Genomic DNA, 16,614 nt, shown 5'->3' on the forward strand with positions numbered 1-16,614 from the left:
TAAAAAGGAAATAACTTGCTTCCCTGTGGAATGTGATCCCTTGTGTTTTGTTATTTAAAATTGTACTGTTGCGACACCATTTAACCACGCAAGACGGCATTTTAAATATTTTTTGTGAAACAGTGACGCAGTTAATCAGTCGGTAGTTCACGACGTAATGGCGGCCGACTAGCTTACTATGGTGAGAGTGTGTGCGTGTTTATTGTCTTTACACGATCGCTAGCTTACTATGGTGGCTTCACGTTGTTTGTTCGTAATACGGTGTCCGTCTTTTTTTATACGTCCATGACTTAAACTTATGCAAAACATCTACTTAATACAAGAATTGGCAAAAACATCAAATACTTAAATTAGTTAACAATAATATGTATTGGATATTTTAAGAAAAAAATATTTACTATTTAGAGTAAATATAATAATATGAGATCATTAATATTCAGGTACACACGAATTCACGTTAGAAGGATCCATGCAAACATTTTTTGAAGTGTCAATAGAACATTAATATAGGAACATAGTTTAATGTTTATGAATTTATGGGGACTTGTGGATTTAAAACCTGGTATTTAAGGTGATTTAATTTATATTTAATTATGTTCTACAAACTATTATTTTCTAAAAAAAATGAAAATATTCTGATAAAAAATGCAAATTGCAAGAATCCCAAAAAAAATTAATAAATATAATTGTTAAATTATGACTAGACTTAATACCAAAGGGTAAAATATAAAATTAATTTATCTTTGCATGTTAAGAGCTCATACAGAAAACATTTCATATTCTAGTTATCAATCTTAATAACATCTTTAATTTCGTCAAAAACAGACGAATCAGTAAATGCAATTATTCCAAATTCATTGCAATATTCTTGAGTATCCATGTTTTGTGGGTCGTTATATTTTAACTGTGTGTGATTTTTGTAGCAAACAACATCACCACCTTTGGCACAAATAATGCTATGTGGGGCACATGTGTCCCAGCGGAAAGTTGTCCCTTTTGATACAATGTATGCACTCGCCTCACCTGGAATTAGTTTATAAGTTATATGTTATAGTTTGGATATATTTAAAACAACTAGCGAACTGGTTTTATTAGTGACTCAACACGACATTTCAGTAGATAGATACTTGAAATTGATATTTTTGGTTTTATGGCATTCAAATGTATAAATTAAATTAAAATAATAAATAATAAATATAATTAAATAATAATTATAATTTAAATTCGATAGATAGATACTTTCTCACTATAGAGTGACCACATAATGTCTGTCTTTGTAACTGATAGTTTATACATATGTTTATATATGTTGGCAATTTGTATGTGATTGTCCTGTAAAAACTACTTTACTGTTTTGTGTTCAATATTATTTTATTTACCTAACGCAACCTTCAACAACTTATGTCCTGCTCCAGGTACAGATTGTACTTCCCATCCAATGTTTTTGAATTTTTTTATTACCTCCTCATTCTCGGCACTACTCATGAGAATAACCTTTTTTTCACTACTTGTGCTTTCATGAGAAGATAATTGTGTATCTCCATATTTAACACCCCAAACAATTCTTCCTTTACCACTGTAAATATAAATTATATTAATCAAATGAAAAATAAAACATTGAATGTTGAAAAATCTGCAAATAAGCAACAACCTTTTATGACTAAGACTGATATTCTACTATGGTTAATGGCAAAGTTTATATTATGTGCGTATTTGATGCTCTTTTTTCCAAAAAAGTATTTAACTATAGTCAAAAAGTATGAAAATCTTACTTATCATAAAATGGTTGATTGATAACTCCGACAACTGGTTGTCCTGTAGACTTCAAATAAGCTCCAATAAGAACAGTGACACAAGGCAGACCGTGCCCAGGCTTTGCTTCACCTCGAACACCAGAAATGAATTCAGCTGTTCCATCTGAAATTGATCATACAAAAACATGATAAGGCCTTTTTTATACACACATAGTAGGTACATAAAAACTGATTAAGAATACGCTCACCAATAGGATCTATCCATACTCCCAAGTCAGAATAATCTATATTCGGAATGTCTGGAAGTGTTTCTCCATAATTCAGTTGCTCAACATCACTATGGGCAGCTTCAGCCATACATTTAGCGGTATCTATTGGTAATATTTTGCTAAGTAAATCGATCGTATCCTCAGAATTCTCCTGTAATGCTATTGAAATGCCGCCGATCTCAGAACATTCTTCACCTCGTACCTCACCCTTTAATTCTGGTATTCGTGACACTATAAACTCTTTAGCAGATTCTTGCGCTAATACATCAGCAATAGTTTTAAAATCTTTTTCAAAACGCGGATTAGCTTCAGTATCGCCCTTTTCAGCTACCAATATTGATTCACCAGTGTTACAGCAGGATCGAGCTATACGAGCGGCTTTTTCCGAGGCGTAAATTAAAGTTTCTAAAATATTTGTCATTTTTCTTGATCTTTTTCTACAGCTTATAATAATTAAAAACCCTGAAAACACTGAATTAAATAATAAAAATTTAAATTAAATTTGAAGTTTTGTTTTTAAACAAAATGTCAAAAGAAAAGCAGAGGCTCATTGTGATACAGCATTGTCAACTGTCACTTATTATTAAAGATAATAATTATAAATTACAGATATAAATTTTAAAATTTTGCGTGGTCTTGCAGGACGCAGGTGCATGTGCATAGCTAAAAAAAATTCAGATTCCTGACCCTGCCGTATAATGTAATATCAAATATGTAATATTATTAGGTTTCCTTTCTCTTCCACTTAATTTGAATATGGACGGACAGTCTTTCTTAGCGTGAAAAAGAAAACGTGAACTACCGAATAATACTGTAAGAGCGCGGCTACTAGATCCTCTCAGAGGAGGTGACGCTTAAATAATATACTGTATACATATTTGTATTTTACAATGTTCTTAAAAATAATACTCAGATATTATTATCATCAATTTATTACACAAATTTCTTTAATCACTAGAACTCTCTGAATCTGAACTTTTGCTTCGTTTCTTTTTCTTCTTTTTACTCTTTTTTTCTTTGTGACTCTTTTTCTTCTTCTCTTTTTCTTTTTCCTGTTAAAAGTAAGGTTTAGATATTAGTACTTACTTATTTAAGACAACTTACAAAACAGCTACACCATTACATGCTTGCAGATATAAAAATTTTTACAAATAGATAGCGGAGTGTTGTTTTAATCACAAGTTGCCACAGCTTGTTAACGGACAACAAAAAATAGATGTTTTATTACATAAAATTACTATTTCGATTATAACCAAAATAAATTGTAATATTGAAAAAAACATATTTCAGTTTAAAACTACAAACTACATTAAAAATAAAATTCATTATAACATAAATATTTTAATTCATCAAAATAAGTAGGGAATATAAAATATAACTATTAATCCACATTTTTTATCAAATACTACAAACATGTCCCATACATAAAAAATTTATATCTGATGAATCTATCTAAAGGCAAAAGATTAAAAATTACGTGTTAATAAATGACTTTAAATTACGGATATTTTCCTGTGCGCACTAATAAACGCAACCACTACCATCAGCCAGACAACCCAGACTCTAACCAAAATAGCAAGAGAAACAGTATATCAAAAACCCAACTATACTAAAATGACTTTTTTTAAAAAATTACTAGCTCCCGTACCATAATATTATAAGGTTATATTTTTTAATGTCTACACATTTTGAGTATATGTACATATAATATTTTTAAATATTTCTAGGAATAATACCTTTTTTATTGGAAGAACAGCTGGGATTTGTATTTGTGGTGCACAACCTTCTACTCTTAATGAGGCGGTCACTTCATCTAATTTGCTCATTTCAGCATTTGGTGCTTTATATTGCTCACAATGGTCCACTCTTATTGTGCGTCCTAAAATCTAAATATACATAGTACATAGTTATAAAGCAATTGACATGGTAGTCCAATTCAAGAATTCATCTAATGCAATATAGTCATCTGTTTCCTCCTTCCTGTTGAATTGACAGAATGAGGCACTATGACAGGAACATCTATCAAAACACTAGTTTGCAATCAAATAAAATTGATAATTAAAAGCTAGGCAATACCACACCCCGGACACTCCATACAAAATTATTGTTTTGACAGTCACACTGTAGAGACTGCAAATGTGTGTGTTAACGCTTTATGGTTGGCACATTTTTGACTAACGTAAAAAAAAATCGCGTTTTTCTGATGAAATACATCCGTAAACAGCACAATATCTAACCATTTTCTACGAAAAACGATAATCACAAATCCAAAATAATAAAATTACTTTAAGACAATTTGATTAATGTTGTCAATCTTCGTTGCGTATCGTCCCTGTAGAAAAATATGGACTATTTTTAGACTGATTGTGCGGGGGTGAGGTAAGTGTTTAATTTTGGCGGGAGGCGGAGAGTGTCCGTTCTATAGCGTTTAGCTACTATTATGTATTCTGTGGCAATACCTTAATTCCATTGAGGTTATCAACTGCAAGTATTGTTGATCTCTGATCTTCATAACATATGAAGGCAAACCCTCTTGATTTACCAGTTGCTTTGTCTCTTACTAAATTAATGTTAACAATCTCTCCATACCTAAAAATAATAAAAAAATACTATAAATGTAACACAGTATATCGTTTTGATTATCAGACTGGTTATATTAAAGTAAATAAAACTTACTGAGAAAAAACACAAATAATATCTCCTTCAGTCAAGTCATATGGAAGACCGCCAACAAAAACCCATGCACTGTCTTTATACTGGTCGTGCCATGAACTCTTCGAATTCCCAGAAAGTTCACGTTCACTAAGCTTTAAAACGTTTTTCACATTTCTGAAATGAAGGTAACAAAATGCAAAACATTTTTGGATTAAGGAATTAAACAGTGAATAAATAAAATTTATACTCAATACTCACGTCATAGGATTCATTTTTGTTAAATTTCAAGCAATTTACTTGCAATTGACAAAATTATTTTATTTTTACTTCGTAACATGCCTGTAAAATGCAGCCGCCAGCCGCTGTTTACAAAATACAAACCAAATACAAACTGTAAATTGACTTTGAAGTTTGAAGTTTGACAATTGACTTGAATATACAGACTACAGTTGACATATGCACAGCTACAGATTATTATAACTATAATGCCGGTCACTCACAATTGCACCAATACGAAACCAAAAAATAAAGGACGACTAAATTAATGATTAGATAGCGCCTTAGATCATTAAGTAATGGATGTAGTACGCTGGCAAATGTTCTAACTAAACTTTCTGCTGATTTTGGTGCGGGGAGGGTAACTCACACTATTGAAACCTCATATTGCTCTGAGATTGAAACACAATCACACATTCACAAAAATAATTTGTGTCACGAAAGTCGTAAAAATTTACGACCTTTTAAGCGACGAGTTTTAAAATTCAACTCTATCCCTAAGTTCATAAAGATAAAATTTGTATTTCATTCCAAGTTGTCTCGTGGGGAGTGCGGTTCAATATCGCGTTCTAAATTCAACTTTATAACTTGGGACATAAAGATTAAATTTGTATTTCTTTTAAAGATAGTCTCGTAAGGAATGCGTTTCATTATCGCGTTGTATATTTTCTTTCCATGATAGTCTCGTGGAGCCGCATCAATGATCGAGTAAACATGACTCGATTATTTGTCTTGATCATATTATCGCTAAACGATACATCGATGATTATTAGAAATTGCATTTAATAAGAAATGTACGTTAAAAAAATAAAAAAAAGACGGGTTGCACTCCGGGAGTGCCGGCAGAAGTGAAAACTTGATTATTAACGTTCAGCATGTTTGATATATTGGAATCGTAGACAGAGAAACCAATAGACAAATTGATAGTTTATGTCGCATTCACACAAGAAAAAGAGCAACTTATGCCGGTGTTGTGTAAAGAAATGAGAGAGAACGATAAAATTTTTTGTTTCACCCAGCGTGCCACTTTTTTCAAGAAAAGAAACCTACTTTGCTAAACAAAGTTTGACAGCTAACTATCGTCTTCCCTAAAAATATAGTTTTTATATGTTCTAAGTTACGTAATTCATGGTATGTTTGGTTTTTAATGATTTAGACTTACTGTTAATACCTTATAAAATAATACCATGGTGCGGTGTAGCGTTAAAGGGTGTTAAAGTGATAGTGGAACGAAAATGCCTGGATTGTCTTTTCACTCGTAAGTATACAACTCTTTATCAGTTTATAGGCCTTCATGATATTTCAGCGTGTTAATATATTGTGTATCACGTGCTGTTGACTTGAATACATTGTTTAAAAACCACAAAAATAACAATTATAAATTTTAACCTAAAAAAATTTGTGTTGCCAACTTTTCTACAAATTGTTACCCACTATTATGGGAAATAATAATATATATTCTGCAGTGTGTATTTAATTAAATATCTGAAATATTCAATGGCTTGTTCCAGTTTTCCTGAACCGGATAATTTACGACAAATTTGGATTGTAGCTACAGGATGAACAGATTGGAAACCAAAACCGAAGGTTAGAAAGTATTACGGCAATCACCACCACCGCGACGCTGCCCCGCCGAAGACAGTGGACACTCTTGGTTCCAACTTCCAACATTGAACCGGAGGGACGTAGTTAATTAAGTTAGAGATAATTTAAATGTAATTTTTTTATTACAATAAATTATTATTAAGTAAATTTCGTTTTTTTTGCGCGTTCGCGGGTCGGTCAATATAATTAACGTGTGTATCTGTTAATACTTACGAAAATAAACATTCTTTTATTTTTTTTATTTTATTTTATAAAAAATAATGAACAATCGAGTTTTCATCTACATTATCATTACATACACATTTTTATATGGGATTATGATAATGATATATATTATACATACTAGTGGTCCACCCCGGCTTCGCCCGTGGTACATATTTCGCAATAAAAGGTAGCCTATGTCCTTTCTCAGGTATCAAAATGTCTACATACCAAATTTCATGCAAATTGTTTTAGTAGCTTAGGCGTGATTGAGTAACAGACAGACAGACAGAGTTATATAATATATAGGTAGGTGTATATACATAATATGTATTACCCACCTAAAAGTAATATGTTTATTATATACTAGCTGCGCTCCGAAAACCATACATACATATGTACATACATAATTACAAACATTTTCTCTTTATAATATTAGTATAAACATGTAAGTATGTAATGTGGATATCTCATTATTATCCACTTATGTTATGTGAATAATGATATTGAGAGATTTGTATCTTACAAATTGCGGGGTAAATTTTCCCTCACATGGTAACCCTAAATATTGTGACGTATTCTTTTTTATCTCTTTCTGCGACACGCATTGCCGGTGTCTATTGGATTCTCTGTCTACGATTGGAATGGTATCCGTCTTACGCATGGAATATAAGGGCTAAAAAAAAAAAACATCCGTCTTAGAGCGTATACGCACTATGCGGGTAGCCGCATTGCGGGTAGCCGTCCGGCTGACCGCAAGCACAATTATGTACGTAATATTCATTTCTATGCGCACTGCGATGCGGCTACCGCAGACCGCACAGTGCGCATAGAAATGAATATTACGTACATAATTGTGCTTGCGGTCAGCCGGACGGCTACCCGCAATGCGGCTACCCGCATAGTGCGTATACGCTCTTACGCTTTTTCGATCAGGCCACGTGTCCTGACGCGAGTTTAAGATTTTATACCCAACGCCGCTAAAGAAGTTTTCCCTTCAAAAATATATACAAATGAAAGGTTATTCCATCTTTTTTAATATTCGACATGTTTGAATTGCTTCTGCAAGACTTGACAGTGCAAAACGGCATTTTTATCGGAGCACTCGCAGACGTCCTTTCGATGTTTTACGAATACGCAGAGTGTTTGTAATCGATTACGCAAGTAGTTTTTATGAAAGCATAAGATTTTTCGATTCGAATAATCTTAAACCTCGGCAAAAGGGGAAACGCCTGCGAGTGTTATCCATTACTTAATGATCGGATACCGCAGAGCGGACAACCAAGCTACCAGTGGTTTGCCTGATGAAATGAATTTTTACCGAAAGTTTTTTTCAGTTATTAATTTGAATTTGATGGATTTTGACTTTGAAATATCCGTAACTGCCGAGAGATATTACTTCGAGTATAATATATTTCAATAATATAGAGCGAGTGTTTTGCACAAATTGCTTAGTGCGCATCGTAGGCAGTTGAGATATAGATACTATACAGGGTGTAATCGTTAAGTGTACACATTCCGTAACTATTACAGATATCAAAAAGCTTTAAACTGATATCGAATGTACTTAAGGGCGTATTCAGAAAGAAAGCTTGAAACTTATAAGGGCGTATTCAGAAAGAAAGCTTGAAACTTATAAGCGCTTATCGGCGCTTGTCATGTTCATATATTTTCCTGTCAGTGCTGTCAACCCGCGCAGGAAAATATATGAACATGACAAGCGCCGATAAGCGCTTATAAGTTTCAAGCTTTCTCTCTGAATACTCCCTAAGCGCTTATCGGCGCTTGTCATGTTCATATATTTTCCTGTCAGTGCTGGTAACCCGCGCAGGCTGGTAACCTAACCTAATGAGTAAAATGGCCATAATAAATTTTTAAAAATAAAACGAGAAATATCTAAAAAATTAACTTGAAACCCTCCCATACATTTAGTATGAGATACGAATATCCCATGTACATTTAATATGAAAGATTTTAGCTTTTAAAGTGAAACTTTTATTACATCGTCTCAAACTTTTTGGTCTGTGTAGCGCATGTCACGTGTATCGCGGGCCGCGGCTGCCGAGTAGGTATATCTACTCGGCAGCCGACCGTCACGCGACATGCGCTACACAAAGCAGTGTTCGGAACCGTTCGAACAGTTTCACTTTTACCGTGGTTTCATAAAACCACACAAAATTTTTTCTTTCTTTTTTTGGTTTTCTGCTTTAATTACTTCGCAAATTTGAAGGGAAAATCATATTGTATTGTATTGCACATATTTTGAGGACACTACTTCGAAAATCTGCCATGAATACAAAATGTATGGGAAATAAAATGTAGAGTAATGTAACATTTTTGGATATTTCTCGTTTTATTTTAATAAAAATAAATTGTTTCCACCTGTGCCTACTGTTCCCACTTCGTTATTCGCACTCTATAGATAGTATACATATATACTCTAATAAAGTATTACCTACTTGCTCGACTTGCTCTGTGTTCATAACTTCCATAAACAATGTGACAAGTGACATTGACAACCATTGACAACTTATTACTAATTACTATTTACGTCAATTTACGTGGTCTGTACTGTGTCCCTTCGTCCAGCATACTCACCACAACTCACCATGGAATCCTGATATTTCATGAATGTCAAAAAACTGTTCTGAAATAGTGCTAAATAGTGCCCAAAGGAAAAAAATAGTGCTCTTGTACTTGCGAAGTTATAGCCATAGTTCGATGAGTATGCTGGACGAAGGTTTCGCCCAGCATACTCACCTCCGTCCGGAGAATCTGTATACGCTTCAAACATAATTCATACTTCAAAAAATAGTTCCCAAATAGTGCCAAACGGTGCCCAAAAAGAAAAAACAGTGCTCGAATAACTTCGGAGTTATAGGCTTCGTTCAGTGAGTATGCTGGGCGTAGGTTCTACGCCCAGCATACTCACCTCAGTGCGCGAATATCGAACGAGCTATAGGTATAATTTACGTCTCAAAAAATTGTACTTGAAATAGTGCCCAATATCAGTCCAATTTTTGCTTGACTTTTGACTTAGAAAACCATTAAATTTTAATGTAAACTTCTACATACTAACGTAAAATGGGGTACAGTCGTCGACACATGTTTTTGGACAAAAATATTAAACTTTCTAATTGTAGACTTCATGTTATTGGAAATAATTATGGTATTTTCTCACATGTCAAAAACTTTCGATTAAATGCATTATTATATATTTTATAAATAATAATAAATGAATGAAACTTTAAGCGTAAATGAAGTCTATTACTTCATTGCATTGTGTGTTTGTCTGAATAAAAACAGTCATTTGCAGCCAATAAAATTAATATCTTGAAAAATTGTAAAAAGGAAATTATACAGTTTCTTTTTGTATATATGTTGCAGGCAAAACTTATAACCAGTCAAAACTAGTACTGTGACATAGTTATACAAATTTTTAAAACTCTTTCCAATAGTTTCATCAATGAAAGGTTTAGCAATAAAAAACATTTTTAATTACTTACGTTATTTATTACTATTTAAAGGGCCAAAGTAATCAGAATTCTAGTTAACTAGTTCACAGCTTTTGTTAACATTCATAATATAATCAATGTAAATAGAAAAAATTGTAGTTTTAATATTGTATGTATATAATATACATATAAAAAAATGTTTAGCGTCGCGGGCGCCGCGCGTCGTAAGCCCCATACCTATTGACCGTACGTGCATCCATTACTGCCACACTATATTGAACTTTATCACATGAGGAATACAGGTCAATTCCGTAAACGTTGTGGTACCGTCCTTGATCCGGAAAATGATTATTTTGAATAATTTTGTCAGTTGTAACTAATGTAAGCATTAATAACAGCAACTTTATTTTTCATGCATGATTTACTTCATTTGATATCTTAATCCTTCAAGCGCCGTGATCTAGACAAATATATAAAATCATTGTTCCTAGCTACCGGGGTCCCATGCGACGCGCGAAGGCTTAATCATATTATTATAAAGTATTATTAAAATAATGTGTAATTAATAATATTGCGATTCTAAAGTAAATACTCCCTTACATAGACAATATAACAAAACAAATAATTTACACAAGACAAAAATTGTTAGAAAGAAAGTTAATAATTTTGTATTCGACTGTACTCAATGTAATGTATGTAGAAGTTTACAATCAAATTTAATGGTTTTCTAGGTCAAAAGTCAAGCAAAAATTGGACTGATATTGGGCACTATTTCAAGCACAATTTTTTGAGACGTAAATTGTACCTATAGCTCGTTCGATATTCGCGCACTGAGGTGAGTATGCTGGGCGTAGAACCTACGCCCAGCATACTCACTGAACGAAGCCTGTAACTCCGAAGTTATTCGAGCACTGTTTTTTCTTTTTGGGCACCGTTTGGCACTATTTGGGAACTATTTTTTGAAGTATGAATTATGTTTGAAGCGTATACAGATTCTCCGGACGGAGGTGAGTATGCTGGGCGAAACCTTCGTCCAGCATACTCATCGAACTATGGCTATAACTTCGCAAGTACAAGAGCACTATTTTTTTCCTTTGGGCACTATTTAGCACTATTTCAGAACAGTTTTTTGACATTCATGAAATATCAGGATTCCATGGTGAGTTGTGGTGAGTATGCTGGACGAAGGGACACTCTGTACTCACTACTCTGTGTTGACAAATGGAAAATACCAAAAAAGAAAACAAATAAAACAAACATTAACACAGTAAACATTCCGCAAACCAAATATCGCGATAAACTACGCGAGTGTATGTACTTCGCGTGTCCATAATACGTATGTATAAAACACTTACTTGACGCTGCCCTACACTCATTCCGCGCTTGCAGCACGTTTGCAGCTCGCCAAGGAAAGACGTGTAACTGATAAAATGCCGAATTGCGCAGTTATAAACTGTAGAAACTCCACAACAGTGAGTGGCCGAGTTAACGAAGATGTTTCCTTCCACCGGTAAGTAATTTTCTATTCAGAATATATGTATTATATGTATATAACAGAAAAATGATAATTTGAATGAGCAGATTTCCAGAAAAAGAGGCATAGAATATAGATTTTGGTAAAAATGTACTTTAAGGGCCGTTGAAGGGGGGGGTAAAGGGGGGGGAGGAGGTGAGGAGGGGGGGAGAGGAACCCCCTTTGTGAAGGGGGAGGTTCGGACCCCCCCCCCCTTTTCGAAAAAAATGCATAACAATTTTTGAGGTTATGTTACGAAATGTAATAGGAAAAAGGGGATAATGGAGAGGAGATTTGGCAGGGAGGGTTGGAAAAAGGAGGGGGGATAAGAATACAACATAAAATACAGTAATTTTTGACATTTTTTTAAATAGTTTCGGGTGAAAATGTTAACTTTTTTAAGGAGGGGGAAACGAGTGGGCTTCGCCAGAAGACTCGCTTCGTCGCCCCCTCGCTTTACAAAAACACTCTAGTTGTGTGACAGACAAAACCACGTGGGATCGGGGTGCTCCGATTCGGATCTGCTACTCGAAGTGACCTAACTCGACTCAAGTTGGGGTGCTCTGATTCGGATATGCTACTCAATGTAACCTAAATCGACTCAAGTTGGGGTGCTCTGATTCAGATCTGCTACTCAAAGTGACCTAATTTGACTCAAGTCAGGGTGCTCCGATTCAGATCTGCTACTCAAAGCGGGCTAACCCAATTGGTGTGCTCGATCTCAAATCGACTTTCGATTTTTTCTTTTATGGTAAAAAAAAAATAATTTGTAAAATCCAAAAGTGCACGCCTCATATTTTTTTTTTAATAATTATTTATTAATTATTATTTTTGTTTATTTAATAACAATTAAACCACATCGAATCAGACCCTGGAAAATGAAAGGGTTCTATTCCTGAGCATACTCAAGCGTAAGAGAAAAAAAAAGACTCGATTAGTAAAGTATTTCGGTCGCTATCGTGTTAACAAGAAAATCCTCCGCACATACAGACACACGGACGTCCAAGACAGAACTTTTTTAAACTGTTTTTAACTAGTTTAAATAACAAAAATGACATCAAAAATATCATGAATGTTAAAAATAGTGTTTTTTCTTAATATGTGTGTGTATGTATTATCTTACAAGTGCAATGTATGATACATAAAGACATTTTAAGTTTGAAAAATCAGATGTTTTGCGCGAAGTGACAGTAGTACCCACCTCAACGCTTCGCTTATGAGGCGTGCAATATTTAGAATTAATGGAATGTACTCACAATATTATCGAATTCCCTGAACTAAAAAAAATCCTGATTTTACTGATAAGAGATCCCAGAGATTGTTTATTATGGTACCATTCTTGGGCTACATAAAAATGGACTTATATTTACATTGCAAATACAAATTTGAAAAAAATCGATTTTTCAGAAATCGATTTTTATATTGTGTCAGACACTGCCTTAGCTCCGGCGCTACGGGAAGTGCAGCCCTTCCGCCCTTGCGTGACAAAGCACGGTCGCCCGTCCGCCCGCCACGGCTCCCGAGCTTTGTCACGGCGGGCGAGGGCTGCTCTCCCTCCGCGCCTCCGGCTTTTTACATACACTCTAGGGGTAGGGCAAACAAGACCACGTGGAATTCGGGGTTGACAGCTTCGGTTCTGTGGCAAGTCTTATGATAATGCAATGCTTATTTTAGCGTAACGTTTTTTAGCTAGATTCGGACTTTCGCAGCTTAATATTGAATACATAATATTCCATCATTGAAAAAAATTACATTTTACAAGAATTGTACTTGCAAAAACGAAACGCAACAAAAAAAACAAATGTCAAGATGGTTGCTCGAAATTGTATGAAAAATTATGAAACTTTGATAATTAATTTCTAAAAAACTATAAATCTCCGCCGGTTAAGATTTTACGGGTCAGTTACTTAGGCATAGACCTTTCTCCAAAAAAATTTTGGTTGCCCAACTCGATGGCCCTTAAGGTACATTTTAGCCTAGATTTTTTTGTGACAACTTGACCTACAACTTTTTAACCGACTTCAAAAAAAGAAGGTTATCAATTCGGCCGGTATATTTTTTTTTATGTATATGTACGCCGATTACGCCGAGGTCTATGAACCGATTTACTGATCCTTTTTTTGTTTGCTGCGGAATGGTTTTGAGTTGTTCAGTTAGGCCTAGTAGTTTTTATTTTATGAGAAGTTTTGTCTGATCTCGATGACTTAATTGAAAATCTAGCAAGTAACTTTGATTCACTTCCCGGGTACCGATTGAGGTTACATTTTGTATATACGTATGTAAATTGGAAAATTATCATGACATAGAGCTGATTTGGTGATGGAATCGGAAGGTGGCCATAGGAACTAAGTAATTAATGGACTCAATTTTATCGAGTTTGGGCTTGGTTGATTAGTGTTGAAAAATACACTAAAAAGTATTAAATAAAAATAACTACTTTATTATTTTTATAAGTATTTTAATACAGAGGTACTTACTAAAAATAAATATTATGACATGGACGCCATCCATCTAGTTGTCAGCTTGGGAGTATTTTTAAGAAAACTCCTTATTGCTAAGACTGTTTGTTTTTTTCAGTTTTCCAAGGAACCCGAATATAAAAGAAAAATGGATCGAGGCGACAGGACATAACAATTGGTTTCCAACAAAATTTAGCACAATTTGCTCTAAACATTTTAGTGAATCCAGCTTTGTTAAAGGAAAAAAGCTTCGACTATTGATAAAAACAGCCTATCCGACAATTGATATACTGAAAACGATAACTGATGAAGAGGTTAGTGTGCTCTTTATAAAAAATATAATTTTAGGCATTTGAAATGCGTACCTATTTACAAAAATTGTGTCTTTTGGAATATTGTAAATTTTGGATTTGTATCTGGAATTGGATTTTCGTAAATTTTACTCTATTTTATTAATTTTATATTGTTTTAATTACATGTCTAATTAGTAACTACATGTTTTACTTGTTTAAATGTTACAGAATAAAGATCCAAAACCACTCTTTAATCCGTCAGTCCTCGGATCACAGACACAATAGAAAATCTATTGTGTCTCGGCCCGATCGGGCCGCTCGGTGGTCAATGGGTTAAAAGCCATTCACCACAACCAAAAAAGATAATTTTAGAACAGATACTTTAGTTATTATACATTGAGATAGGTATACTTACGCTTTCCTCCATATTATAATGTAGATAGTGTTGTTCGTGTGAGTATGTACATTTTCCAGATATTCACAACAAAATTTTTATTTTTGCAGGATACTAACGAATCGTCAGTGGAACTGCATGTTGCTCACGATAAAATTGAAAAACAAAACAACGAAAATAATGATCCAAAACCACCACCCCCAAGAAATCCTTCGCCACAACCGAGAAAGAGAATTTTAGAACAGGTACTTAAGTTATACAGGGTGTAATCGTTAAGTGTGCACAAACGATTATTCCGTAACTATTGCAAATATCAACAAACTTTAAACTGATATTGAAAGTACTTAACCTAATGAGTAAAATAGCCATAGTAAATTGTTAAAAATAAAACGTGAAATGTCTAACAATGTTACATTAAACGTTCCCATACATTTTATTTCCCATATATAGCAGATTTTCGAAGTGACATCCTCATTGTGCACTGAGGCTCTATTTACAGTTTCTAAACGAACTTCCCTTCAAATTTGCTAAGTGATTAAAGCAGAAAACCAAAAAAAGAAAGGATATTCTAAAATCTTTCATATTAAATTTACATGGGATATTCATATCTCATACTAAATGTATGGAAGGGTTTAAAGTTAATTTTTTAGATATTTCTATATAGATATTTATTTTTAAAAATTTATTAAGAACATTCTACTCATTAGGTTAAGTACTTTCGATATCAGTTTAAAGTTTTTTGTTATCTGTAATAGCTACGGAATAATCGCCTGTGCACACTTAACGATTACACCCTGTATAGATAGAGATAGGTATACTGACGCTTTCCTACATATATTATTTTTTGCAGGATACTTACGAATCGTTAGTGGAGAACACACCAAAAAAGACGAAGTTATTAAGTAAACTGCATGTTGCTAAGGAAAAAATTGAAAGACAAAACAAGGAAATAAAAAGACTGAGAGAACAGAACCGTCGAAAAAAAGTAAAAATACTATCCCTGATGACGTTATTTTCGTGCTTGAACAGAAATGTTTTCTCAAGTATGAGCAAGCTAGATCACTTGAAACAACCAACGTTACCACTCAAGAACTTTTCTCCAGACAGTTGAAGAATAAAAACGTAGTCAGCACGTCAAAATATTCCCCAGCACTGCGGAGCTTCGCTTTAACATTACACTATAATTCAACTTTGGTTGAATAATACCTGGCCTACAATGTTATGTGACATAACCTCCTCCTTTTTTTTTGAAGTCGGTTAAAAAGTGTTTACTCTGTGCCTACCACATCCCCACACCATTCAAAAATGGTACAAAAGTATAAACGGGAGTCCTGGTTTTACTACTGAGTCTTTAGACTTTAGTAGCTTTAAAGTTCTTAGCGAGTAAATCAAAGCATCCTCTATATTGTTGCCTCACTGTAGTGTTTGAGTAAAGTATAGGTACTATATCCCTGGATGTCTCGGGTTCGCGGGTAGTGGGGAGCACAGTCACGCAGCAGCCCTCGGCGTGAGCGGACGTGTGTTTACCCTAATTACTGGCGACGTAACGAGCCAATCCCATCCCCTGCGTATACGACAGTGAACGCGTATCTACATTTGGCGACGAGGATAAAGGTCAGATCTATAATTTTAAATAATTAAAAAAATAAAAATAAGGGAGGTAGATTACTAATGTTAATTACGTTACGTTTTTCTTTTGTCCAAGTGGTAAGCGACAATCATGATTTAGGCTTTGAGTTT

General features: G+C 34.1%; 3 protein-coding genes across 3 annotated transcripts; 1 reads left to right on the forward strand and 2 right to left on the reverse strand.

The window, feature by feature from the left end:
• Positions 1-303: 303 nt before the first annotated feature.
• Ipp (inositol polyphosphate 1-phosphatase) lies at positions 304-2,805 on the reverse strand. Its single transcript, XM_090106158.1, has 4 exons — positions 2,003-2,805; positions 1,773-1,917; positions 1,380-1,576; positions 304-1,023 (listed from the first exon to the last, which is right to left on the reverse strand). Exons 1-4 carry the CDS (start codon positions 2,442-2,444, stop codon positions 782-784), a joined length of 1,026 nt encoding a protein of 341 aa, XP_089962284.1. The 5' UTR covers positions 2,445-2,805; the 3' UTR covers positions 304-781.
• Positions 2,806-2,939: 134 nt separating this feature from the next.
• On the reverse strand, positions 2,940-11,589 carry LOC149905045 (RNA-binding motif protein, X-linked 2). Its single transcript, XM_090106159.1, has 6 exons — positions 11,571-11,589; positions 4,937-5,040; positions 4,700-4,852; positions 4,483-4,612; positions 3,760-3,909; positions 2,940-3,075 (listed from the first exon to the last, which is right to left on the reverse strand). Exons 2-6 carry the CDS (start codon positions 4,948-4,950, stop codon positions 2,971-2,973), a joined length of 552 nt encoding a protein of 183 aa, XP_089962285.1. The 5' UTR covers positions 4,951-5,040; positions 11,571-11,589; the 3' UTR covers positions 2,940-2,970.
• Positions 11,410-16,285, forward strand: LOC149905046 (uncharacterized). The gene is made up of 4 exons (XM_090106161.1): positions 11,410-11,725; positions 14,306-14,501; positions 14,985-15,119; positions 15,725-16,285. Exons 1-4 carry the CDS (start codon positions 11,646-11,648, stop codon positions 15,983-15,985), a joined length of 672 nt encoding a protein of 223 aa, XP_089962287.1. The 5' UTR covers positions 11,410-11,645; the 3' UTR covers positions 15,986-16,285.
• Positions 16,286-16,614: the final 329 nt, after the last annotated feature.

This window comes from Colias eurytheme, chromosome 10 (genome assembly GCF_061535395.1).
Source record: "Colias eurytheme isolate Ceu_HAF_F1 chromosome 10, ilColEury1 Martin Lab GWU primary, whole genome shotgun sequence".
In the NCBI taxonomy this organism is placed as follows: Eukaryota; Metazoa; Arthropoda; class Insecta; order Lepidoptera; family Pieridae; genus Colias; species Colias eurytheme.